This window comes from Myotis lucifugus, unplaced genomic scaffold (assembly GCF_000147115.1).
Source record: "Myotis lucifugus unplaced genomic scaffold, Myoluc2.0 scaffold_11, whole genome shotgun sequence".
Classification (NCBI taxonomy): domain Eukaryota; kingdom Metazoa; phylum Chordata; class Mammalia; order Chiroptera; family Vespertilionidae; genus Myotis; species Myotis lucifugus.
The window spans coordinates 12,103,087-12,129,778 of record NW_005871059.1 but is presented as its reverse complement, the minus strand read 5'-3'; the positions used below and the strand labels follow the sequence as shown (position 1 = coordinate 12,129,778).

General features: G+C 40.4%; 1 protein-coding gene across 8 annotated transcripts in view; it reads right to left on the bottom strand.

Annotated features, from left to right (window-relative positions):
• Positions 1-26,692, bottom strand: part of MAP7 (microtubule associated protein 7) — a 132,077-nt gene that overhangs the window by 101,779 nt on the left and 3,606 nt on the right. For 2 of the 8 annotated variants that reach the window (XM_023750208.1, XM_014451883.2), the window contains exon 1: positions 14,678-15,044. The exons of 3 other annotated variants lie outside the window; for them this stretch is intronic. In XM_023750208.1, coding sequence (XP_023605976.1) covers positions 14,678-14,810 — 133 coding nt within the window. In that variant the 5' untranslated portion in view covers positions 14,811-15,044. Of the gene's footprint in view, positions 1-14,677; positions 15,045-26,692 lie in introns of those variants that run through there. 3 more of the 8 variants (XM_023750207.1, XM_023750210.1, XM_023750206.1) reach the window with 3 other exon arrangements.

Below are 26,692 nucleotides of genomic sequence, written 5' to 3'. Positions count from 1 at the left end.
CATTTATTTTACCCCCATGATTCATTTAAATTCTCAGTCCCAATGTCTTTTATTATATACATGCCAAACAAGTAATTTACAGAATGATTAAACCATAGCATGACTTCGCTTTCACTGCACTTATTCCTCCAGAATACAGAAAATAAACAGGCCCACCATGGCGGGCTCACATGCAGCTCTCAGGTAAGGCCCCAGGAGAAACACCTAAGTCCACATCACAAGTTTCTTTTCTACACTCATCGGAACATCCACATGAAAGGGGAATCAGAGTCTGTGCATGAGGCTGCAGAATAAAGGAGGACCCGCCCCACGAATTCAGAGGGCCAGGGGCAGCCAAGGCTTCATGGACCAGGGCTGGGCACTCATTGACGTAGTATCTGCTTCCAGCCTTCACAGCAAGAACCAGATAAGGCTAAAGTGTTTTCTTTGTGCATTTTTCACCAGCAGTCAAGTTAGGTTTGTAGACTTTGTTATATAGCAGGGGTTCAAGTGTGACACTCAGAAAAATTCAGAAGTATCAGGACTTGTCAGAGAATCTACCAGAGGCCATTTAAAAAGTGGCTCAGTTGGTAGAGTGTCATCCTGTGCAACCAGAGGTCAATGGTTTGATTCCAGGTCAGGGCACACGCCCGGGTTGTTGGCTTGATCCCCAGTAGGGACATGCAGGAGGCAGCCAATTGATAGTTCTCATCCACGTTTCTCTCTTTCTCCCTCTCCCTTCCTCTCTCTGAAAATAAATAAAAACATTTTTAAAAAAATCTAACATCCATTTGCAACAGAGGTCACAGCTTTGGTACCATGCGGTGGCAAATGAAGAATTTCCTAAATGGTGCTTTGCACACGTGCAAACACAAACACTACAAACACAAACACTAAAGCTACACTCCGTGTGCAGCTGACAAATATGCCCCACACAAAATCATTCCCTGGTCAAATAAATCCAGAAAATTCCTTTTTTGGTGAGTCAGAATAACATATTAAATGCCCCTACAAGTCCTGCAGACAAGAAATACATATCCTAAAGTGATCTGAATTAGAATCCCTCTTTTGTTGGAACACCCATTAACATCCTGCAAAAGGTGACCCCTGGAACACCAGTTTGGGAAACCCAACTTTACAGCATGCCTGGTGAAGCAGTGCATGGCAGAGCACCAGCAGGGAAGGTGCCTTATGGATGCAGGTGGCCTTGTTTGTGAGCACATCAGACACTCCCTGGGAAATGCTCCAAAATTTGGGAGGGATACTCTGTCAGGGCTAGAGGTCCTGAATCAGTAAGTTAGAACAATGACCAAGGTGGCTTTAAATGATAAGTATAATAATAATTAGACTTAATTTAGCATGATTATGCTAAGGACAGCTCTCCTCCCAGGAATTCAGATTGTACCCTTATAGTTTATATAGAGAACACAGATACTTTTTCATTTCCAGCAAAGAAACTTTCTTTTTCCAGGAAAATAAGGCACCCGTACATGTGTCACGACATGTTGTTGAGCTGAGAGCACAACTGCAGCCTCCAGACGCGCAGTCTGCAAGTCTATGCTTCCTCCGGTTACTAAAACAGCACCCACAATAGTAAAGGAAAACCCACAGTCAGGTATAGCGAACTCCCTACCTTTTAATTATTCATGCTAATGCTTTGCATGGGTAGGCTTTATACTTTACAAATGCTAATCAGGCCCAAAGATTACATGAATAATGGAAAGCCACAGATAATGACCAGATCGGATTTTAACAATGTTTTCAACGCATGCTCTCCCCAGAAATCTTCCCAAACACTGCCTCTCCTCTCCCCTCCACTTGTAGTCTTCATCCTAAAAGAAACCTTAGTATAATTAGTTTTATCAAGAAGGCCCACCTAACTTTTATATCCTTTGCTTTTTCTCTGGAAACCCAATAGTAGTGGTGCTAAATGACCAAAAGGAAGAAGCAATAAGAAGAGAAAACCCCAAATGCTCAGGCCCATGCTAGTAAACTAGATGCACTGTTCAAGAAGGGGAATGTGAACCCGCTCGAATGCCCCGGCGCCCTGTCAGTGGAGATGATCACTGCCCTCCCTTTGGTTCTGCACAGTGGAGGTACCATCTGTTTCTCTTCCCAGTGACTCAACATCCCTGCCAAGAACAATGAGCTTTAAACCAGATTGCTGATGCAGTAGTTTCCCTGCCCTCTTCCAAGGGGAAAAACACCTAAACAATGCTGGTGTTCCCATTATTTTAAAAAAATCTTTAGCCAGAGTCCAATTTTACTCATTAAAGCCAAGTGTCATTTCATACCAACCTAACTGGCAAAAATCTAAGTCTTATTAAATCCGGTCTAGGATATGGGGAAAGGTGGACCCTCATATAATATAAGGGGGACTATGCTGATAAACTATTTTGGAAAGCAATTTGGCCTGTGAAAGTGCACATACCACTTCTAGAAATATACAGAGAAACCTGCACAAATGCCCAAGGAGAAATCTATAAATGGTTAATGCAGCACAATTTGTAGCAGCAACAAGGCAAAACAAAACTACACTAATCAACATCTCTGTCCATCAGTTGGGGAATAGTAAGTCAATTGCAGCAAAGTCGTATTAAAGAATTAAACTATGGTAAACTCACATTGCAGAATTCTGGACATCAGTTAAAACAAACTATATCGATCACTTTCAATAGGTATTTATTTCAAAACTTAAGCGAGGAGAAAAGTACAAAATAGTAAATCAATACATTAATATGATATAATTTATATCAATTTAAACACACAAATGATATTATTTATAGGGATATATATACATATACATACATATATATATATATAGTAAAAGTTCAGGAACAGACAGGAAGAGTGCATGTTAATCTCCCTGAGAAGGAAAAAGGGAGGCAGGAACGGAAGGAGACAAGACCATGGAAGGATACATAGTAAACTATGACATCAGCTATAATATTTTATTTACATTTCCCATAAATATTATATATATTTAATACCAAGTATTTAAATATTTTTAAATGGTCTAGGTCCCAGGTATATGGATATTTATTATGTTAGCTTCTCTGCTTTTTTATGGTTTTTCTTAAAATAATGATTTTCAAAATATTATAAATTACAACTCCCTTTTAAAAGTTAAAATGTTAATTTTTGTATATGGAGACAAACTGTAGTCTAGTTTCATTCTTTTGCATGTGGCTTTCCAATTTTCCAAGCACATATATTAAAGAGGCTTTCTTTTCTCTAATGTATGTTTTTGGCTCCTTTGTTGAAAATTATTTGCCCATATACATGTGAATTTAATTCTGGGCTCTCAATTTTGTTTCATTGATCTGTGTCTGTTTTTCTAACGTAGGGGTGCATATTTCTTCTGTGCGTATGTTTTCAAATTTGGGGGGTACATCTACCCAAAAGTAATTTGAAAACATTTATTCACAAAGATACATGCACCCCTCTATTTATTCAACATTATTCACGGTAGCCAACACATGGAAACAACTGAAGTGTCCTTCAATAGATGACTGGATAGAGAAGACTTGGTAATATATATATAATGGAGTACTACTCATCCATAAGAAAAGATGAAATACAATCATTTGCGACAACATGGATTGATCTTGAGAACATCATGACTAAGTGAAATATGTCAGACAAAAAACGTCAAGAACCATGTGATTTCACTTATATGTGGGATATAAAACTGAAAGAACAAATGAACAAACAAGAAAAACAAACAAACAAAAACTCATAAACACAGACAACAGTATAATAGTTACCAGAGGAAAGGGGAGAGGGAGGATGAAAAAGGATAAAGGAGGTCAAATATATGGTGATGGAAGAAGATTTGATTTTGGGTGGTGGGCACACAGTGCAATACACAGATAATGTATCATAGAATTGTACACCTAAAACCTACATAATTTTATTAACCAATGATACCACAATAAATTTAATAATAAAAAATAAAGGCCAAAATGAAGGATAAAACAGCAGACTAAAAAAATTATATAACCTTACAATAATGTTTAAGGTGAAAATGAGTTGGGTTATCAAGCCATAAAGTAGTATCTGCCTGAATATTGCCTTAAGAACACAATAATACATTATAATTTCAAACACACTTGAGTGTCTTCATTTTTGTGTGGCTGATATAAAAGTGCTGTTTGGCTCCCAATGCTATTATGAAAGTAATTGTCAAGGATAATGAGTTTCAATAAAAATATTTGCTATAGCCATACAATCACTAGGCATCTGAGATTATTTTCATGTTATAAAAAGTAAATGTAGAAGAAACATAACCTTTATTTAATTGATCCTTATTGAGCAGGTACAACTTTCTTTTAACTTGTTTCAAGTGTTCTAAAATTTAGAAGTCTCAGCAGAAATGCTGGTTTTTTAAGAACTCTTATAATAAAGCCATCGAAATAAGAAAATTTTCCAAATAACCTTCACTACATTTACATGTTAGCTTGTTAGTGCCAAGTACAGTTACAGCACATTTCACATAGTTCCACCCGGTTGTTAATAGGTGTTGCTATTATCCCTGGCTTATAGATGAAGCAGTATAGATGAAGCAGTAGACACTGCCTGAAGCATACAGTTAGGAGGTGGTAAAACGGGCTCCAGAACCCAAGTTATTAATTCCTCCACCACATTGCCTCCAGGAGACCATGACAATGCTGCTCAGATGCAAGTGGTCTCAATGCAACACTTACTTTGACATATAATCCTCGATTTTAAATTTCAGAGATACTTCTATTACATTAAAACCTGACTTGCTCATTTTACCAGTCAGAAAACTTGGTTTTCACGAGTTGGACTACACTATCAAAGACCTGTCACATCATTAGACATCCTGAAATACTGTGATTCTAAGTAGGAGATCTTCATAAGCACCAGGAAAAGGAAATTGATTTTTCTCAATCTGTTAATGTATCAGAGATCAAGCATTCTGAATTTTGGCACCAATACATTCTGCCATCCTAATTGTTCTAAGCTATATATTGATCCAGTATATTTACTATGGCTTCACACAGGGATGCAGGCTCTTCGTCAATCACCATCTTAGAAGAATGAACTCTAAGGGTCAGGGCCACAAGGGAAGAAGCAGATAATGCTAAATGCTACAGGCTTGTCGGGGATGAACCATCAATCATAAACCACGATGGCTTCTTTTTTTCCTTTCTGTTTTAACTTTCCCACTAAAACATCACAGTAAAGTTTTAAGATAAAATATGCTAGAAGAAAATGGAAATAGCCACATATTCAGGAAAAAAAAATTCCTATTACCTACAATCATTAAAGAGACCTTAATCTTGGAAGAACCAAATCTAGGACAAAGGGAATGACTAAGTGGGCCTCCACTGTAATGAATAAGAAAGGAATTCAGAAGAAAGGAATTCAAGAAACACCAGAGTCCTGAATTACAACTTTGCTTTTTAATGCATCACCTGAAAGTAGTATGGCCTCATTCTTTAACCCTATTCTTTCAAAGTAGTAAGATATAGACCAGTAATGATATTAACTCACTCATGAAGCATCTACAGTAGTAATGATCCACAAGAAATGATCAAGACATTCTCAGATGTGGCCTGGAGCATTCAATTTACGTTTCTCTTACCTATAATGCTTCACCACAAATCATGTCACTATCCACATAACTGTAATCACCCTTTGGCACTGGGATTTAGGTAAATCCAATGTTGGTGGCCAATAGTCACTTAAAATCTTACCCTCTTCCTTCTCCAAAATCACAATAAACAAAAACAGTTCTCTTTTCCATCATTGAGTTTTACTTAGAATAATACAGGCAATATATCTTTCTACTTATTTTCTCCCTCTATTCAAGCAAGTAAACTATGACCTAGAACAGTGATGGCGAACCTTTTGAGCTCAGCGTGTCAGCATTTTGAAAAACCCTAACTTAACTCTGATGCCGTGTCACATATAGAAATTTTTTGATATTTGCAACCATAGTAAAACCAAGACTTATATTTTTGATATTTATTTTATATATTTAAATGCCATTTAACAAAGAAAAATCAACCAAAAAAATGAGTTATAGGTTCGCCATCACTGACCTAGAAGCTAAATTAATACATCCTCAATATTCATAGCAAAGTGTCAGAAAGTGCTAGAAGAGTGAGGTAGAGTAAATGAGACATGGGGCGAACACCAGCTGCAATGTGATCTGACTAAAACAACTGGCCAGCAGCAGCAAGTAAGGGTTTGTCTGGGGGCCGGAGAACAAGACAGTGGAACAGATGCAAGTATGCTCACAATAACACTCTGCAGCCCTAAAGAAGAAAGAAGAGGTTATGTGGGAATACTCAGAGCCTGCAAGGAAGGCCCAGGCATCATTCCAAGTGCATTGTTGAAATGGCCATCCATGAGTTCCAGGCTTGAAAAAAAAGGACAAGTGAGTTGGAAGGATACTAATACCAGTGAGAACACAGAGGGTTCACTAGCCTAGGGTTCATGCAGAGCATGAAGGGTTCGGGAGCTATGAGACCATGGTGCAGGTAGGAGGCTGAGTTCACATATCTGGTAATACCTAGCACATTGTCAACATGAGGTGGACACAAAAATCAGTGTTGGCTTCATCTGAAGTTTGTAGGTGCCTCGGGGGATTTCGGAGTTCGTGATAATGTAGGTGGAGTGGTGGTAACAAGTCCCAACAGAGACCTACACTGCTGGCTGGCTGGCTAAATGAAGTTGAAATGAGGCCATGTAGCACCAAAGTAAATGACAATGTCACTGCAACTTGTGGCAGTGGAGTAAAGATGATTTTGAAGTCACATGGATTGTGAGAAAATGTTGTAAAGTTGACTGATGATCGGAAGTCTTGACCCAAGTGGCCAATTTGGAGCTCCATTCATAACGAATGCTAATGCTAATGTAATAGTATTTTAAACTACAAGATGGACAAAGGGGTGCTATAATGAACACCACCAAGTAAGAATTAGGAAAAGGACTCACAACTGCAGTGTCAGAAGAATCAGGTAACAGACATAAAAAGGAAATGTGATTCCTGAAAGAAGCCGAAAGGGACCCAGAATGCTGAGGTTTTGAATCCTAGAGTCTCTGCATCCTTCCACACTGCTGGCTGAAAGGTCTGCACCAGGAACTGTCTATCTAAAAAGAACCTGTTTTTCTGGGCCTTGAAAAAAGGCTGATGCAGAGACAGTATTATAAAAGAGAGGCATGAAAGGAAAGTTCTGCAGGTGGCTTAATGAGATGAACTGGAATGGGTGGGGAACCGAGGGAACCTGACTAGGAATACGTGGGACTGCCAAGTTCACAGCAGCTCCATTCTTGCTCCCAGATGTTTTCGAGTCCACAAAGGACTGGGTGGAGTGGGAGACACTCGTCAAAGAGCTCTGGGAGAGTTTTAGTTAGCGAGGATTTGTCTCATAAAAATTCCCACTGGCTTACAACTTATGCTTTATGGTCATGATAGTGAATTTCAGTTGTTCAAAAGGGAGGTAAAAGCTTATAATACATGGCCATAATGAGTATATACCAAAAACACAAAATAAACATTTCATAATGAGCTCCAGCAGTTCAAAGAAAGATGGTAGAAAGTGCTTCTGCAATGGTCTGGCCTGGAATTTGGTCAAAGTAAGCCACTGAAGAATTCCAGACATAACGTCCTAGCAGAAAACTATCAACGTGCCATCTCTGCATGAACACTGTGGGCAAAGTCTTTGATTCGTTGTCCCATCACCAGGCAGGATGATGACTGATCTGGTATCTCCAGGTCTTTCCCAGATTCAGACCAAAGTCCTGGACCCTAGAATGTTCTAAGGCCTGAACAGCTTTGTTCTCTCATTTTCTTGGGCTGGCAGTGCCAGTGAGTCATCTCTTGTCAGTCAAGTAACAAATACTTAGGAAGCCTCCACTATGTATTATGGGCTAGGGACACGGTGAGAAGGAAATAGCCACACTGCCCTCTCAGAACTTAGTCTAGTTGGGAAGACAGACATACAACTACTCAAACAAATGCTTAATCTACAGTTTGGTTGGAGCAAGAAAGGACAAGTTCATAATCCTAGGAAAGCCTAGAAGATGGGACCAAGCCTGACCTGGGACAGTCAGGTCAGGAAATGACACTTAAAGGGAAGGACAAGTAAAGCTGACCAGGCACGGTGATGCGCAGGGAGAAGCTGAGAGCTCACTAGGTAGAAGGAGGAGCCCTGCCTCAGATACAAAGGTGCACTCGCACCTGCACCTGTGCTTTACAGCAGCGGCGTGTGTCATCCACTAAGGCGCTTCCACCAAATGTGCCCTGACTGGTGAAAGAAAAGAGACTACAGAAACAAAACAGGGAAAAAAGTAGAACAGGAAGTCCTGGTGCTAAAAATAGCTGGCAGCCCCAAATGTGAGCGCCTACAACCTGAGTCACTGGTGAAACCTGCCCACAAGCCTAGGTCATTTCCATCAAGCAGTTCAAACACACACACACACACACACACACACGCAAAAAACAACACAAAAAGTACAAAACATAAAGTAAAAAATATTGCCCTAGCCAGTTCGGTTCAGTGGATAGAGCATCAGCCTGCAGACTGAAGGGTCCCAGGTTCAATTCCAGCCAAGGGCACATGCCTGAGTTGCAATCTTGATCCCCTGGCAGGGTATGCAGGAAGCAGCTGATCAATGATTCTCTCTCACTGATGTTTCTATCTCTCCCTCTCCCTTCCTCTCTGAAATCAATAAAAATATATATATTTTTTTAAAGTAAAAAATATTCCTTTTGCTTGGTTTCCGATAGCTGAGAACCATGGCTATTTTCCTTAAGTCAGACCAGGCAGCCAACATTAATCTCAAGAAATACAAGGCCCACTCCTTTAATCGCATTTAAAATAAAAAGTGAGGTGATCTGACATAGTGTAATTTGTTTCCTTCACTTCACACGACTAAACTACAGGGCATAGCAATGAGTATCTACCTGTCATCTAGTACAGCTGACCCGCATGAATGAACACAGGACAAGGATCCAGTCACATAGGCCCCCTGTCGGGAAGGGACTGCACAGGCCTGAGAGATCAGGAAGCCTTCCTGGAAATTTTCACTCACAAGCAAGTTAAGGTAAAAGGTAGGAGCTCAGACCATAGAAGGTATCTCCACAGAAAAGAGACTGATTAAGAGGCTGGAACAGACAAAAAGAATATGTCGGCAGAAGTGATCACAAAATGCGGGACATCGGATGACAAATTACCATTTTAAAAACTATCATTGAATGAGTCCCCATTATTTTCCAGAATGTGCTATTATATATTATCTTTAATCCTCACCACCACCTGTGAGCGTGATTTTACTCATCTCCTTTGACAGCTGAGAACCTGAGGCTCGGAAAGGTTCAACAACAGGAACATGCCTATTTCCACAGGCAGTGCTTTTTCTGTCACATCAAACAGCCTCTCACCCTGACCTCAGTCTGAATTTCTAATAAACATTGGCAAATCTCAACTGTGGCCACTTACTACTAGTTAACCTCATTAAACTTTCCCCATCATATGAACTGGCATCCCTGACAGTGGCAGGTCCTGAATTTCTATAAGTCTATAGTAAAGGGGATCAGAGGCAACAGTTTGTAAGGAGGAAACATCTCTTGAAGTTGCCCTTTTACTTAAATTGTGTGCTTACCTTGTTTTAAAAGGGGCCTGCAGAGATTCTGACACTTCACCCCTCCTCCAAGTCACCCCTTGACAAATGCACTTGATTCCTGACCTTGAAAGTAATCCTATGGGTATAGATGTGGCAGCCTCCATACTGTTACTCCCATTGATGATTTTAGGATGACAGGTTCCACTGACTATCTTGCTACTATTTTATTAGGCCAGCACCTTAATTTAAGGATGAATCTAGCCCTGAGAGCCATATATATTCAAGATCAAAACTGTGAAAAGAATTTTCCTTGGTTTATACTTCTAGGCTCCATTCTCATTTCACACTCCACCTCCACAATGGACCTGGCATGGTAAATTCTTTGGAATCTAGACAGAATCTATTAGAATTCTCTCACTAACAAAATCATTGCTGGGAAGATAGCCTAAAAATAGAACTTTCATTCTACAGTCAGCAAAAATATTCAGTGTGTTCTGCTAAGTATTTCAAACACAGTGTCCATGTCCATCTGTGATATGCTCTGGGCCTTTGCATCTGGAGCTGAGCTATAATGGGGTGTGCCTTGCCTTTTGATTTGGCAAGTCTAGAACATAAACCTAACACAGAGAGTGTCCAACACAACCTGGGCTCTTTTTAAATGCCTTGAAGATCTGAGAATTAAGATGACTCTCTCAATAAAATTACCTTTGTTGCTATAAAGGTATTAGTTTCTGCAAAAGACAATATCGAGGTACTGAAAAATCACCTGTACAATCTTAGGTAACAATGAATTAAATTTGAACTTGCTCCTGGAGACAAGCTGATATTAGTGGAAATGGATACTCCATTTAACCTTCCAAAAAAATAATGCCTAAGATTTATCGGCTGGGAGATTCTCACCAAATACTTGTGTTTAGTTCCTATGGTTGGAACAATCAGCTGTGTTAGCCCCATCAATTACAGCTCTTAAAATAGCACACAATTTTTAAGCCTTTTAGTTTTACCTAGCAAGCAAATTCCATTATATATGGTACCTCAGGATCCAGTCACATAGGCCCCCTGTCAGGAAGGGACATTGGTTATGTACAGGTTAAATCCTCTTCCTCTGGGACACGGTGATATGTATGGTAATTTCCACTTCTTAATACAGAATGCCTGGGAGACAGTTATACTCACTCAACAGATATTTATAGAGAATCCACTGAGTACCAGCCATAAATTAGATATTATGATCCATGTTCTTGACATCCCCTATTTTCATATAAATGCTTTGAACAAAACATTATATATAGAGTCTCTTTAGCAAATACAAGTTATACCAATCAATTTGACTTTAGGATTTCCTTCTCATAATAGGGATCTTGGATATTACTGTTTTTCTAAACTATACTTTTGCCTCATTAGCTGTAAAGTTCTAGTGCTAAAACCTTTTGCCTAGGACTAAAATGGCACAAACAAGGACACTGGGAACAGACAACGGCCCAAGTCTTACAGGACAAAAGAGGAAAAGAAACAAGGAAGTGTGTGATAATAATTCTAGAGTGGCATTCACACTTCTTGACACAACACTCCTCTTTGAAAAGCAAAAGATTCGTGATTTACAAAGAGGACATTTCAGTTGCTAGATCATCACCTATCCAATAGGAACATAAATGGTAAATGGTAGATTATATTTCATTCGGAAACCTTAACTGGCAGAAATTCTACCTTTGCAGCGGACACGCCAAAATAAGAGAAGCTACTGCAGGCTCCATAAATACACATTTTAACAAAAAGGGAGGGGTGGGGGAGAAGGAGAACAGTTTCTCAGGAGTACTGTGTCCTGATTTCAAGGAGAAATTTTATTCCTTTACAATCCAACCTGCAGTTAGCTAGCAAAAGGGACAGAAGGCATTAACTTAGATATTAATAGTCAATTGATAACACCTTGTAAACATACACCTTCATTTCCCCCCCAAAGGAAAGGATAAATAGTATGATGGAAGACACAGAACACAGTAGAATCCCTGGTATACTGTTAGATAAGTGCAGTGTGGCAGAGAGTAATACGATTAATGTATCAGACACACCTAAACATAGTACTGTCTCCTTCAGAGTAGCTACCTTGGGAGGACCAATCTATTATTATCAATATTTCTTATAATTTCTATGTGAGAAAGACCTTCAGAGTCTGTGAAAATTACATTTGAATGTTAAATTTACCTATATTCAATAATGTCCCATGCACTCTACCAGGTACTTAGAAAGAGTACTCGAATAGTCCTGGCCTATAAGAGGCTTAGTCTAGAGAAGGAGCAAATGTGTGCATAGACAATTTCATTACACTATCAGCCCTTCCCTGACTTCATTTCTATTCTCGCATTCTTTGTACATACTTGTCCTCCTCCACTAGGCAGTTGAACATTCTGAGAGCAGAAACCATGCCAATTATCTCTGCATCGCTGCCACATGCCCCGGCAGAGTCATCTGCACAGAGTGAGCATTTAACAGATGTGGGTTAGGGAGGAAAAACGTCTTATTACTTAATCATCACACTGTACTCAGCAAAATTCACCATAAGACAGGTGTGTCTCAAAATGCATCCAAGGGTATTTAGGCACTGCAGTATCTAGTCTCTCCTAAGCCGGTCCGAAGGTCAGCATTACTTGGAGGCTTGGGTTCTGAGGCATAAGAACCACAGCATAAGCCCAACTCACTCTCTATTGCTCTCTAAATGTCGTAGTCAGTAATAGCAAGGCAGGTAAAACATTTACATTTCTATCGATTACATGGGAGAGAAATCTCTCCTTCAAGAATCGATCCAGTCTACCAGCTCACCAAACTCCTGTCTCACCCCATCAGGTCATTTTAAAGCCATTAATGGAAGTCCAGATGGTCATTGGCATGTTCATTCCTACTGACAGGAGAGTACCTACCTAGAAAGATGCTACTTGTCCTTATCCCAGGCAATCCTGGACAGAGCATTTAGCTTACTGAATTGAGAGAGCAGGCATCGTTATTCCTAGTAATGACAGAACAAACGTACTAAGCACAAAAACCTGGTTTGGACATGGTTGGCTGATTAGACCAGGGAGTGGGCAGAAAACAAAGCTTCTGAAGGTTTAACAGTCGCGCATGGGAGATAACCTATGTATCATTTTGCTGTGATGCTTTGGAATAATAATTAAGAAAACAGAAGTATATTAAAAGTTGTAAAAGATGGTACAGGCAGCTAACTGGTGACTGGTAAGAACACTCTTCAGAGCAGGCAATAACATTTAAGTGGAAAAGGAACAAGGAAAGTGTCTCTTTAAAGAAGGGAAAGAAATTGTCCCTAAATCCAGGTTACTGTGGTCCCTTGCAGGAAAGAGACTACCTGGTCTGTGACGCCCTTAAGCACCTTCACCTCAGGACTCTACTGTATCTGACACCAGGAAACAATTAAGGATGGACATAGCAGAGTATGCAAATTCAGAGGGCCACAGCTCTACAGACTAGCGCTATGTTGTCTCATAGTCACATGTGACTATTTAAGTTGAAATCAACTAAAATTAATTAAAATTTAAAAATCACTTTCTTTCAGTTGTAGTAGCTTTATTTCAAGTGTTCCTAGCCACATGAGCTAGTGGTTTTCATTATGAACAGTACCTACACAGAATATTTCCATCACTGTTCTACTGATGGACAGAGCTGGACTTGAAAGTGAACTGCTATTGCCAAAAGGCCAAATGATTTGCTACTCACACTGTAAAGTATTGTGCTTTCATCAAGAGCTCACTCTGGCTCAACTGTCTAATTCCTGTGCAAATAAAAGAATCAGTTAAGTCACCTTCCATTCATAATAGTATCATTAGATTCCTGGGGTCATTTGGTCCTTGGATAGAAGCTATGTCTGACAGTAAAGCAAAAATCAACTACGGTACTAAGATTTCTACTGATTAAAACTTTCCTGTATATATATATTTTTTTTAAATGAAGAAAAAATATACTCTTGGATTTAAAGTAGACAGTTTCAATTATATTTAATAAAAGCAAACTAAGATTCTGTCAAGAGCCAGGAAAAAGAAAGCCAGTAGTCTTCAGACAATGCATTCTATTTAAACACTCATTCTATCATTGCTTAAATATTTACTTGCTGCCATGTACCACACAGAGGAAAATTTGATATCTCTGTGTGACAGAACAATTTGAAAGCAAGCTAAAATTTAATCAGCACATAGAAACAACAAAGCATATGTATTCACTTAAGAGAACAGCTTATATATTTTCAGGGAAGGGGACTGCAAGGATACTGGAAAACTTAACAGGCAAGACTTAGAGCCCTTCTTCAAAAATGCATGATGTTGCCATCTCTGACATTTACAGCCGTGGTGGTGCATAGCCTGGATGGGTCTGAGACGAAGCCAAAGACGATGCAGTACCCAAGCCTTGAGAAGCAGGCAAGCTGCTGCTGCATTTCATCATTATGGAAACAAACACACACAAAATAGCACAAGAAGCAGGCCTCTCCTTCCTGTTCAGGAGCAAAGTTACCATCAGAAGTGATAAAACCTCATGGTCCCCTCCCTGTTCCCTGGCTTTGCCCCCTACAGTAGCACTCCTTGTTTGTTTTCCTTCTCTTCGAGCTCTTGGCATTTCAGACTAGAAAAGGAAATAACATCGTGACCTTCTGCCCATGGAAAGGCTGCAGTCCTCGGTCACTTGATCTAACTCATCCCTTTCAAGGGAAAACTCACCTCATTTAACAAAAGTCACCTGATGTACCCAAGGAAGGTGGGGAGAGGTTCATTTCAAACTTGATAACTCCTATCTCCTCCCCCTGAGGAGGACAGAGTCCCTGGTAACTGTTTAAGTGATCATGTGCAAATTAAAGCTCTCTGCCAGGAAAGTAGCTCCTGTCAAAAGGCAGCTGATCTGAAACCTACCAAATCTGCTAAAATCTCTTCCCCATTTCAAGCGTACATAGCCCTCGGGTGCGTCAATAACACCATCAAAGTGTGCTAGGAGGTCACAAGCACACACTCCACACAGCATGCACCACCAACACAGTTTGTAAAATGTGCTATAGGCAGCGTGGGAAATGGGCTGGCTCCCACCAAAGGGCAGAGCTAATGCATACCTTTCGGTCTTCTGGAATTTCCATTCTTTTGCTGTTCATCTTCCTCATTAATGGTGAATAAACCAAGGGGAACTGGCCTTGCATTGGTCTTCTTCAGTCTCTCTTGCCGGAGAACTGTAGCTGATCCAGGCATACCGCTGCTACTTGTTTTTTAATTATTATTGTATTAAAAATATATGCTTATGTAATTGCAGCTCCCAGGAAGCTGCTAGTTTCTAAGCTGCCCGATCATTTGAGCACTTGTAATAGATCCCCTATGGGTAAACAGTGTGCAGACAGCTGACAGATACTACCAGCCAGTTGGCAACTGAGGCCCTGCAGTTCCCCCTCACCTAGCAGCGACCCCCCCTAAGAGCCCCCTCCCACTGACTCCCCACAGGCACATGTGCTAGCTCTGGCTCTCTCTTACACACACACACACACACACACACACACACACACACACTTTCCAGAAAAGCCCTATGAAAGGCACGCAGGTTCAGATGCCTCCGTGCACTGCCGAACCTGTTCACTCAGATCCCCGGTTCTCCTTCCTGCGGCAGCACCCTTGGCCAATCTTCTTCCTGACACCGCACGAGAAAATACCCAGCACACAGCACGGAGGGGAAAACAGGATCCACTGCCATTAGCAGTTGCCCTGACAACCCTGACATGTCCTAATCAAGGAGGGCTGGGAGCGGCTCCATGTCCTCGGAGAGAAGAGAAGCCGCAGCCTCCAGGATGCGGGCCCTGGGAACTCACCAGCAGAGGGTTACAGAGTGAGGCGAGGCAGCCAGTCTGCAGGGCAGCTCCCTCTTCCCCTGAGCAGCGGCGGGCGGCAGGCTGGGAGGAGGAATGCAGTTCTGCTTGCACAATCAGCAGCAGAGAGAAAAGGGCTCAAGGCAGGAAGGCCTTTTCTTCTTCTGGGGGCCAGATTCTTCTCTGGCAACAATGTTTGCCAGTCCCTGGATGAAGGAAGGCACGCTGGTACCCGACAGCTCACTTCACACTGGGTAACACATCCCAACTTTCTGGACATTCTTACAACCCCAGGGTCTGTATAAACACAAGCCTGGCCACACCTGAGACCCTCTAGTGAAGACAGGAAGGAGGAGAACCGTACCTATTCTCAAATCACAATTTAGAATACCCTTTCTACAAGGCGAGTAGATACAAATGAGACTACAACCCTCCAAAGGGGGAAACAACTGCCTGGATTCTATCCAGCAAACTCCCCCGCAACCACCCCCCCTGCCCCCCCCCCCCCACACACACACACACAGGCTTCGGGAAAGTCACTACCAGCAGAGCCATTCGCAACACTTGACCCAATTCCAGTCCCATTTTGGACTGTTTTCTCCAAAGCACACAATCATGTGATTATTGTTTTCTGCTGAAATAAAAGCTTTCTCATTTTAAAACTCTTCGGTTCTAGGCTCCCTAAAATTTATGCTGTGTATGAAAGAGGTTAAATTTACAATAAATAACACTAGAAGATGCCAACTGCCAAATTCAGAAAATACTTTTTTTCTTTTCTTTTGCCTTTCACTAAAATTCAAGTCTGCTTAGAAAGTCCAAATCCTCTCGCCCTACACCACTCTTATACTTTTTCTCAATAGTTAAACCTCCGGATCCAGAAGGGGATCTCAGGGCTCTAGGGCAAATGAAATATCCTCTCTAAATCCTTTGTGAACAACTCACTTTCCTGTTGTGTCCCTTGGTTTTCTCTGTGATGTTGGGGTGATGATATCATTTACCTTATCGGATTAAGAGCAAGGATTACATTAGTGTAGTACTAGCAGTAAGAAGTACTTAATAAATATCACCTGCTTTTATGATATTTTATAATACATTTGTTGTAAACTAGTCCACTTTTGGTGCAATTATTTTCAAGGTGTTTCCAGTTCAGCTATCAATTCCTTCTAGGAATACCTCTATTTTTTATCTACTCATATTGCCAGCCTCAGTGCTGCAAATGTACTAGATGGTTAGCAAATCTATGCTTAAAAAAAAAATTCTTCCCTCCAAAGATGGGCATTTAATTAAGTTAACACGTGTTTAACTCTGGGGCTTGAAGAAATGCAGGACATTTCAGACATGGAGTTTATTTAAAATCACATTAATGCATGAGGTAGAGATTTGCAATAGAATAAATGGAGTTTTAGAGCTGAATGGGTGTGAGAAAGCTCCTGAATCAGTGTCATTTTACATGTGAGAAAACTGAGGCCCATGGAGCAAAATTCCTTTCCCGGATCAATGATAGCTGGCAGGAGGTCTGCAATGAAAATGTAGGTCTCCGTCTTCTTAGTCCAGGGCTTCTCCTTAGCACAGACATGTGGCCTACATAGTTTAGATTCCTAGATCCGAGGGCAAGATGTGGACAGGGAAGGAGAGGGAGGACCTGTGCCTCAGTGTTCCAGATCTTGTTGTTTAAGAAATGAAGTGGTTACAAATTGGTTAAATAATTCCATAATTCTGTTTGACACTCATCCTTTTTTTTTCGGAATTAAACATGATATTTTAAAGGTTACTATTTTTCTTTAATCAGATGATCAATAAACATAGGCCAATATTATTTTCATATCCACTTTGGTTTCTTTCTTCTAATTCCAGAGAATCAGGTGAGGATTTACACTAGCAAAACACACACACACACACACACACACACACACACACGTATGTAGAAGCTAAACTGCCTTTTAGCAGATGGGCCTAGGTTTAACCTTGACTCAAAAGTAGCCACCACTGCCCAGCCGGCGTAGCTCAGTGTTTGAGTGTCGACCTATGAACCACGAGGTCACAGTTCGATTCCCGGTGTGGGACTTGCAATCGGCAGCCAATCAATGACTCTCTCATCACCGATGTTTCTATCTCTTTTTCCCTCTCCCTTCCTCTCTGAAATCATTAAAAATATATTTTTAAAAAGTAGCCACCATCATACAAGCCATGAAGTAGTGTGGGGCCAAATAAAGGAATGTAATAATAGCCCATCGTCTGGGAATGTGTTCAACTTTATGTCAGATGCTGTGCTAGGTGCCTTGGATACGTCAACTTTGTCAGTTACAGTAGCCCTGCAGATCAGGAAACTGAGGCTTAAAGAGGTTAAAGCCACAGTTACATCACTGAGTCAGGATTAAACCCAGGCCCATCTTCTCTGAAGCCGAGGTGCTTTCATCCCGCAGCCCCGTGAATTCCGACTCCAGCGCCGGCTGGCAGAGTCCCAGTCACAGCTGTGACCAGTCACTGGGAAGCAAACAGTCCAAGATCAAATAACCATAATAAAGGAAGGATTTTCCCCTTTACCCATGAAGTACACATTTTTCACCTCATTTAACACAAACAAATACATTTGAGATTAGTTTCATAAATACTCAAACCCAGTCTTTAATGGATATAGGAGTTAACTCTTAGTTAATTGCAGGAACACTGTGGGTTTGACCTGGTGGGGGCATGGGGCTACAGTCTTCTCCCTTTTATACTCTGATCCAAAACAAAAGCATATATGGAAAGGGGGACAGTAAGTTAAATTTAAGTGTCCCCACAAGTAAAAGATAGACTACTCTAAATTCTTTCACTCTTTCCCAACACTAATAAGCATTTTCAGTTTGATGTGGTACAACCGGCCTTGCGTGTCACCTGCAGATACAGAACCTTAATTCAGTTCCCATAGGAACTGGTGTCTGCAGACTCCCAAGAGTCTACTGGGTTTTGCAATTGTTTTGTTTACATTGTTAAAATAAGAAATGATGTATTAAGAAGACTTTGTACAAACTTGAGAGAAATGAGACACTGCGTAATGCAGAAGGGTAGATTTTACAACTAGATTGGCTTCATACAGGGGAAAAAATGTTTGCCGTATCATCATGAAATGTACTCACAATCACAGGTGAAATGGTACTACTTTTCACCACTATGAATGAAACATGCCGGCAGGCCTTGAACAACTGCTGTTCCCACCTCACCCCACCCCACCCCCAACCCCAGCCCCACTCCCTTGTACACAATGATTTGTGTCTGTCCATCCACTCTGGCTACCTGATACCTCTGGCCTAGCTCCAACCCCTGAGGTGGGTGAATATGGAGCAGAGTCAAACTTGCTGATGTGCAGGGGACATCAGCTCATGACTGGGGCCTGGCTGTCACAATGTTATATAAATGACTAAATGCATGTAGGCACATGCATGCGTGCACACACATACCTTCAGGCTCTGCTCACATTTATGCTTCCTAAGCCCTTATGTTCTGACGATAAAATTGGAAAACAGCATAGCTCATGAGTGAATCCAAAAATATCCTCTTGCAGAGAGAAATCTGCTTAACCAAGTGAGAAACATACCCAGGTTTTCCCTTCTAAACGCCTAGTGAGCTGTACAGAAACATAACTGAAACGGGAAAGAGCCTGATTTGTACTCATTGAGGACCATAGTTGAAAACAGAAATTATTACTGCTGCATCCAATGGCCAGGCACTGGTAAATTAAATTTCTAGATACATGTAAGTTAATGCCTTGTCAGCGGAACCCAGAAATGCCAAAATGTATCTGCGCGTTTCTACATTAGAGGAGTTGATTAATAAGTCTTCAAATCTACTGGACTTCAGGAATCTTTTAAATAATGCATCTCTCTAAACTGCAATTTACTTCTAGCAAGAGATTTTTAAATCCACATTTTAAAGCAACTTAAAAACACACACCCTGTTATGGTTTGAAAATGACAAAGCCAGTGCAGGTTGACGTGGAACCAAACAATCCCTGGGGAACAAAAAGGGCCCCCACTGGGTGTCTGTCGTCCCCATTCTTGAAGTTAAAGGGTTTCCTAGAACAGTACTACTTCCCGATGGCTTCTGTGCCATCTTCAAGCACATGCAGAGCTGCCAGCAGGCTGCTGGACAAAGAAATCCTGCCCCAAGAAAGACTGGCCCTTTGAAAGGAAAAGAAAAAGGCAGGTTTGCTTTGATCTCCATTTTACCACCTTGCGTTAACAGGCACATAAGGAAAACAGTAAATACTACTGTAGCAGTGACATGCCATCAGTGAAGAGGTGCTAGTCCCTGCCGTGCCTTTTGTTCCATTTCTATAAATCGCTGCTGCATCGTGAACAATGTGCTCTGCGGCAGAATCCATTTTCCCACGTCTGCTCCACCACCACCAAATGTTAACCCCACGGGTTCATTTATCTCAACGTCAGGCGTGGATACTAAGCTTTCTTTAAAACCCTTTCCTAAACGTGAGGCATCACTAGCTAAGATGCATATACTATAAAGTGCCACATTCAAGTTTAACCCAGGAACAGACGTTAGAATGCCTGTAGGCCCTCCTGTTCGTTATTCTCACTGATAATAGTTTATTCATGTACATTACATGAACTCTTGAACTTGACAAAAGTCAAAATGTGCCCCATAAGTCCTCTCCTCTAATAGTGACACCCTTATTAGGTTAGATATCCAATTCTACAGATTAAAAATGAGGCAACAAAATCAATTGCTGGGTTCAACAGAATCATCAAACAGATATCCCAGGACTGTGTTCTAAAAGTGATCTAATTCATCATTGGTCTGTAAGCAGTCCCATGCTGTTTTATTTTTGAGCCATCCTATTAGAAAGATTAAATAAAAAAAACAAAACCTAAGAAACAGTGGTTCCTTGTCTTGCTTTAGGAGTCACAAAATCATGTTAAGGATGCAAAATGAGGGGCTTTGGGGATGACATGAGAGGGGAGGCAGCAGCCAAATGATATAATGTTCACCCACTAAACAAAGCAAGGGGAGCCACTCAGGGGTGTTGATGACTGAAAGTGTGGCCCAAGCAGGCCAGTCTGGCAGCTGGAAAGGATGGGCTGGAGGAAGAAGGAGTGAGACTTGAGAGAAAAACCAGTTACGTAACTACGTTGTCCACGTGGGGAAAAGGGATCTCAAGTGATGGCCAAGGGACTAGATGGCAAAGACAAGAGTACAAGAATCCCTCACAGTTTTTAACAGGCACCCCAGGCAGCGTGGAAGGCTTATTTCAGGGGGTGATCATGGATACTAAGTTCCTGCAACAATTCAGGTGAAAGCTGGAGAAAGGGGCAAGAGAAAGGAAAGATGATGAATAAGAACATTTATTACAGATTTAGAGGAGAACAAGGCCTTATGTTTGTAGATTAAACAAAGCTGAGAGATGCCTAGCATCAGGTCCAAAATGATCTCAACAGATCAAAATAATGGGCTATAGCTAAAAAGATTAATTTAGTGATACATACGAACAACTCTTTCATAAAATATTTTTTTATTGATTTCAGAGAGGAGTGGAGAGGGAGAGAGAGGGATAGAAACATCAGTAATGAGAAAGGATCATCGATTGGTTGCTTCCTGTCCGCCCCCTACTGGAGATCGAGCCTGCAACCCAGGTATGTGCCCTGACAGTGATCTCCTGGTTCATAGGTCAACACTCAACCACTGAGCCACGCCGGCTGGGCTGAACACCATTTTTTATACCATTTTTTGTATTAAAAAATACAACTGCACAGGTACAGCATGAAGACCTCCCCAACCTTCAGCAGGTACAGGAAGGAGGGTCTTTGGACAGCAAGCTCACTACACTTGGCCACCGTGATGAGGCAGTAAAAATCCTAACAGTATCATGGGCGCTATCAGCAGACATCCAGAATGCTGAATGAAGGGAACAGCCTTCTGTAGTTTCTGGTCCTCAGATCACATGGTCTGAGCTAGAGACTTCAAATGGAATGATGAATTAGAACACATTCAGAAGAGAGCAAGCTAGGACTGATCACAGGATCATTTGAAAGAAGAGACATTTTCCTCTGGAGAAATAAGACAAGACTCTGAAGGAATGAAATAACCGAATTAAAGGTTAATGTGTGGAAGGATTGCTACTTTTTGTGTAGTTCTGGGACTGATAATTGGAAGTTAGCACATAACAAGCTGCGCTTTCCATCACTGAAGACAGCTGTGCACATACACCCATCTGGGATGAAGTGTTGCGTTCATGCATTGTCGACAGACTGGATTTTTAAATCTCCAGAGTCTCTTCTGATCCTGTGATTCCATGACCTGATGAAAATGGGAACTGGAGCTACATGTCCAGGGGAAAACAGTCAGGCAGAGAGGAAAAGCCTACGAGAGATCAGACAGCCCTCCTCTTGCTGTCACTGTCCCTCTGCACTTAGACCTCCCATGGCTACATTTGAAGGCAGTTCCATTGTATTGTTTTACTCATTCAACTGATGCCCCCCAGAGGTTTCAGACTTAAAGCTAAACAACAACGGAAGCCTCACTGGGTGTTCTGGTTAGAGGGGGGCCACGCTATGATTCCTGCACCTGCGGCTTGCAGACTTCCTCACTCTCTCACCTTCCTGCCACTTAAGGAAAACCAACTATGTGGAAAACTCTAGGAAGGGAGGTAAAGATGAGTAAGGTATATAGGTTTTCCCTCAATGACACAACTTTGAATGGATGGATCACTAAGGCTATGTGACTTGAGAGATGACATCTAAAGGTCTGTGTGAGAAAAGCAATACTGAAGAATGGTAAACCAATTCAGTTTATTACTTTAGGGTCACATTAAGGAGAGTGACAGCCGGGGGTCTTTAGGCCAGTAAAGAATTGGACAGGTGAAGAACAATATGGCTTAGAATGTATTGAGACATTTCCCCAATCCTGTCCTTAGATACTTTGCTGCTCTTCCCAATTCTTTCTCCTAAAACTCTCTGAAATTAAAATTGACATCAATAAAAAATTTTTTTCAATTCAGGAAGGTTTAATATCCTTTGTTTTGACCTTAAAATTAGATTAAATTATTTTAAAATTTTCTCTTAAAAATAACTAGGATGTCTTTGCATAATTTTGGGGGTAAATCCTTGATTTTCTGAGGGTCAATATTTCAGTCACGGTTCTCATACAGTTTTTTTTGGTTCTGTTTCTCTGGAGAAAAGTATAGTTAGTAAATATATATATATATATATAGATTTACTAAATCTATATATATATATATATAGATTTATATTAAGAAATAATGATTATTACAACTGTGGAGGCTGGCAAGCGCAGAATTTGAAGGGAAGGCCAGCAGGCTGAAGACTCAGGTAGGATTTCTATGTTACAGCCTTGAGGTAAAAGACCTTTTCTGGGACTTTTTCTGTTTTTTTTTTCTCTGAAGGCTTCAGCTGATTGGATGGAGCCTCAATATTATTAAGGGTAATCGCCTTTACTTAAGGTCAACTGACTATAAATGTTAATCTTATCTGCAAAATGCCTTCACAGCAACATCGAGATTAGTGTTTGACTAAAAAACCAGACACTGTGGCCTAGTCAAGTTGACATCAAATTAACCCAAGAGAGATTAAGATGCTCTATTCCCATACTAAAATCAACATGCTGCAAATAAAAGCATGCCATTCCAAAATCTAAGGTCTACGTGTCAATGATCAGATTCTTCACTAAAAACTATTTTCTCAAATCATTGCCCAATATTGCAATGCTCTATTAAAATAATATTCATAAACTGGGGTCAGGGCATCGCAGAATGGACCCATTAACACCCCTGTTTTCATTAATGACATCTTACTGAGACTCCAATACAGGTCAGCTTCAAAGCATTACCAAATAAATCCTTTTATCACTATATAAACCAAGCAGTCTGATTGTCTCAACATTAAATGATTTAGAAAGTAGAGTAATGAGGACTTAAAAAAATAAAAAAAACCTTCCTTGTTGTCATAGAAGAAAACTAAAGTATGTAGACATGTGGATGAGGGTGGAATAAAACATGTATTTCATAAGAAAATAAAGTGTGTATGAAGGTTTGAGGTACAAAACTTTATATATGGTAGTTACTGATTCATTTGATAACTAAAGTCAATGCTGACAAAAAAAAATTATATACAGTTCTCCAAAATAGTTCTGAAATCAACATAGAGGAAAGAAATATCTAATTGAAATGCCAAATTATATAACCATAGTGGGTAAGTTTGAGGCTTGGTCATTTTCATTCTGTTAAAGGCCCACACTGAAAAGGATTAGCATATCCACTGTAATTGTCATTAACCAACCAGAACACCCAAAGCCTTAAGCTAAATTATACAGATAAGAGACAAATATACTTAGGATTAAATAGCAAGCCCAGACACTTTTGAAATTTTCAACTGCTAAGCCAAAAAGATTCCTAATGCATCAATAATTGCTTTTAAATAAGATATGAAGCATTAATTTCCAAGAACTAGATATACAATATGTTTATCTTGTTTTAGTCTTGCCTAACCTCAAGCCATTGAGATTTTAGGGGGCTTTATATAGAAGCCAGATGCCCGTTGCAGGAAGATTCCTGCAAGAATAGGGCTTCCTGAGAACAGAGCGAAGCAGAGAAGGGAGCGAAGGCCACCTAGGCGGGCTTCGCTCCCTTCTCCACTGCCTTCGCTCCCTCCCTTCCCCGCTTAGCTCTCGGCTCCCTCCCTTCTCTGCCACCTGGGCTCTCTCCCTTCTCCGCCGCTTTGCTCCCTCGCCAGGTCATGGATTGCCGGCCCCGCCTCCAGTATGCAAACTAGCCACCATCTTTTGTTGCAGTATGCAAATTAGCCACCCATCTTTGTTAATTTGCATATCGAGCTGATTAGCCAATGGGAGGCATAGTGAAGGTACGGTCAATTACCATGTTTGTCTATTATTAGATAGGATAACATCTCAGAAGGATGAACAGGTTGATAAGCACACTTAGGACTACCCAAACCTCATCTCTAAAACCCTTTCACCTTTCACATCCAAGTTTTAAGCCCCTGCCTTAAAATTCATGTGAATTTTAGACAAGCAATTGAGGAAGCATTATAATCACAAAAGCGTCTTTTCCCAAACTTTCCAAAACACCACAAATGGACCATTTTCCCTTTTAGCATAATGCTACACTCCCATTGTTAATGGCACTAAAATCTTTGATGTATTAAAAAGGGACTGTTCCAGACACATGCAATATTGCAGTGAAGAAATCAAATTTATGCCCTAGCCGGTTTGGATGAGTTGATAGAGCATCAGCCTGCAGACTGGAGGGTCCCAGGTTCAATTCTGATCAAGGGCACATGCCCAGGATGCCGGCTCAATCCCCAGTAGGGGGCATGCAGGAGGCAGCCAATCAATGATTCTCTCTCATCATTGATGTTTCTATCTCTCTCTCCCTCTCCCTTCCTCTTTGAAATCAATAACAATATATATATTTTTAATATTTCTTTAAAAAAATCAAAATCATAATAAAAATTTCTCCCTCTCAATTTTTTATTTTGTTTTTTTGTGTTTTTTTTTTTGCTGGAGACAGTACTACCTGGTTGCTATATCCACATCGGCACATGGGAAGTGATTTGTCCTAAAACAAGCAGCGCCCATGTCCCTATGGAGCCCAGGTACAGGCTTCATCCAGCTCACTGGAAAAAGACCTTGTTCTTGTTCTCGGTTTACCAACAAAAAGAGGGAGGTTTATATAACCAAAAGATGTGCTTTAAATAAACTGCAAATTATTTTATGAACATGTTTCCCGATAGGGTCATCCATAATAGAAAACAACAATATGCTTTGTAAAGCAAAAAGTCATTGTACCCTTCACAACGGTTGGGAATGCCCAGTTCAGGTGTCTGAACTCCATCCACCTGGTTTCTTCTAGTGTTAAGTGTATCAATATATAATAATACTATCTTATTTTTAATAATACATTATTTTTACTGAAAAATTATATAAATTTAAATGTTTCAAGGGTGGCTGAAGGCTTATTTGTGAGCCAATCACCAGATTCAGAATAGCCTTTTGCTCCTCCTGACATCCTGGGCTCCTACCTTCTCTCTTCCAAAACCTTGAAGGCTTACACTCTCTGAGGGTGCTCCCTGAATCCTCCAATGCTGTCACAATGAAGTGTGGCTCTAATCATAGAAATGGTTTAAATTTCTGTTGCACAAGTTGGTTGATGATTGGGACCATTTTTTCTCCATGATTTTTTTCCAGTGAGTAGCAGGCCAATGCCAATGTTGGACCTGATCAGTTTGTAAATAAATGGAATGACACTCTCAAATTTGACTACTTTAGTTACAGCGGGACCACCAAAGACTCAATCAGAAATGCCAAACTAGAGTTGTTCCCTGTGAGGTTTCACTGGATTATAAGACCATGTGGTTTTTCTATTCAAAAGCAATATGCCCTCCCATAGCTCTCCTAGACTAAAAATAGTTCCACTCCCCATTTCTCAATTTATTTCAATGCTTTCTTTCTACTGTAGAGCCATCTCTTCTACTTCTATTTTAGCTCCTGACACTGGGAGTTATGCAAAATCACTTTACAAAGCATATACTAGTAGATATACCTTTCTACATATATAAGAGCATTTTCACAGAGAAGGTAAGAGGTAGAAAGCCACTGTTGCAAAATAAATTTCTGGGTTTATTCTAGTGTCAAGTGTGTTAATATATAATAATATTACTTTGTTCTTAAGAATAAAACTTTATTGAAGAATTATATAATTTTAATATTTTAAGGACGGCTTAAGATACATTTGATTAATCAATTAACACAGTGTCTACTATATAAGGAAAATCAGAGAGCATTACTCAGAGCATCTAAATCCACAACCCACCCAAGGAAGTGATATATTTTAAGATTTAATGTTATTGAACTTTTAAAAAGATAAAAATCTAAATTAAAAATTGAACTGGACATTATTTTCTTAGGGAGAAAAGTCTCTCACCCACCACATGCCCACACACATGATAGGCCTTGTAAATGAGCCCCTGCAATTTGAGAAAGTCTCTTCTAAAATTGGTGACTAACAAATAAGATGGCTTACTGATATTTTCTTTTTCGTTTATGTACTTTGAAGAAACCCCAACTGCTTGCTTCTCATGAAAGTCGTGCAGACGCAAGCTGTATACACTTCCTCTATTTTCCTTGTACAGAAACATATTCAATGAAGTGATAGTGACTGGTTTAAAGTCAAAATAGATCTGGGACGTCCATCTTTGTGGTTTAAAGGGAATGAAAGTATACCCTAATGATTTAAAGTGTGATAATTCC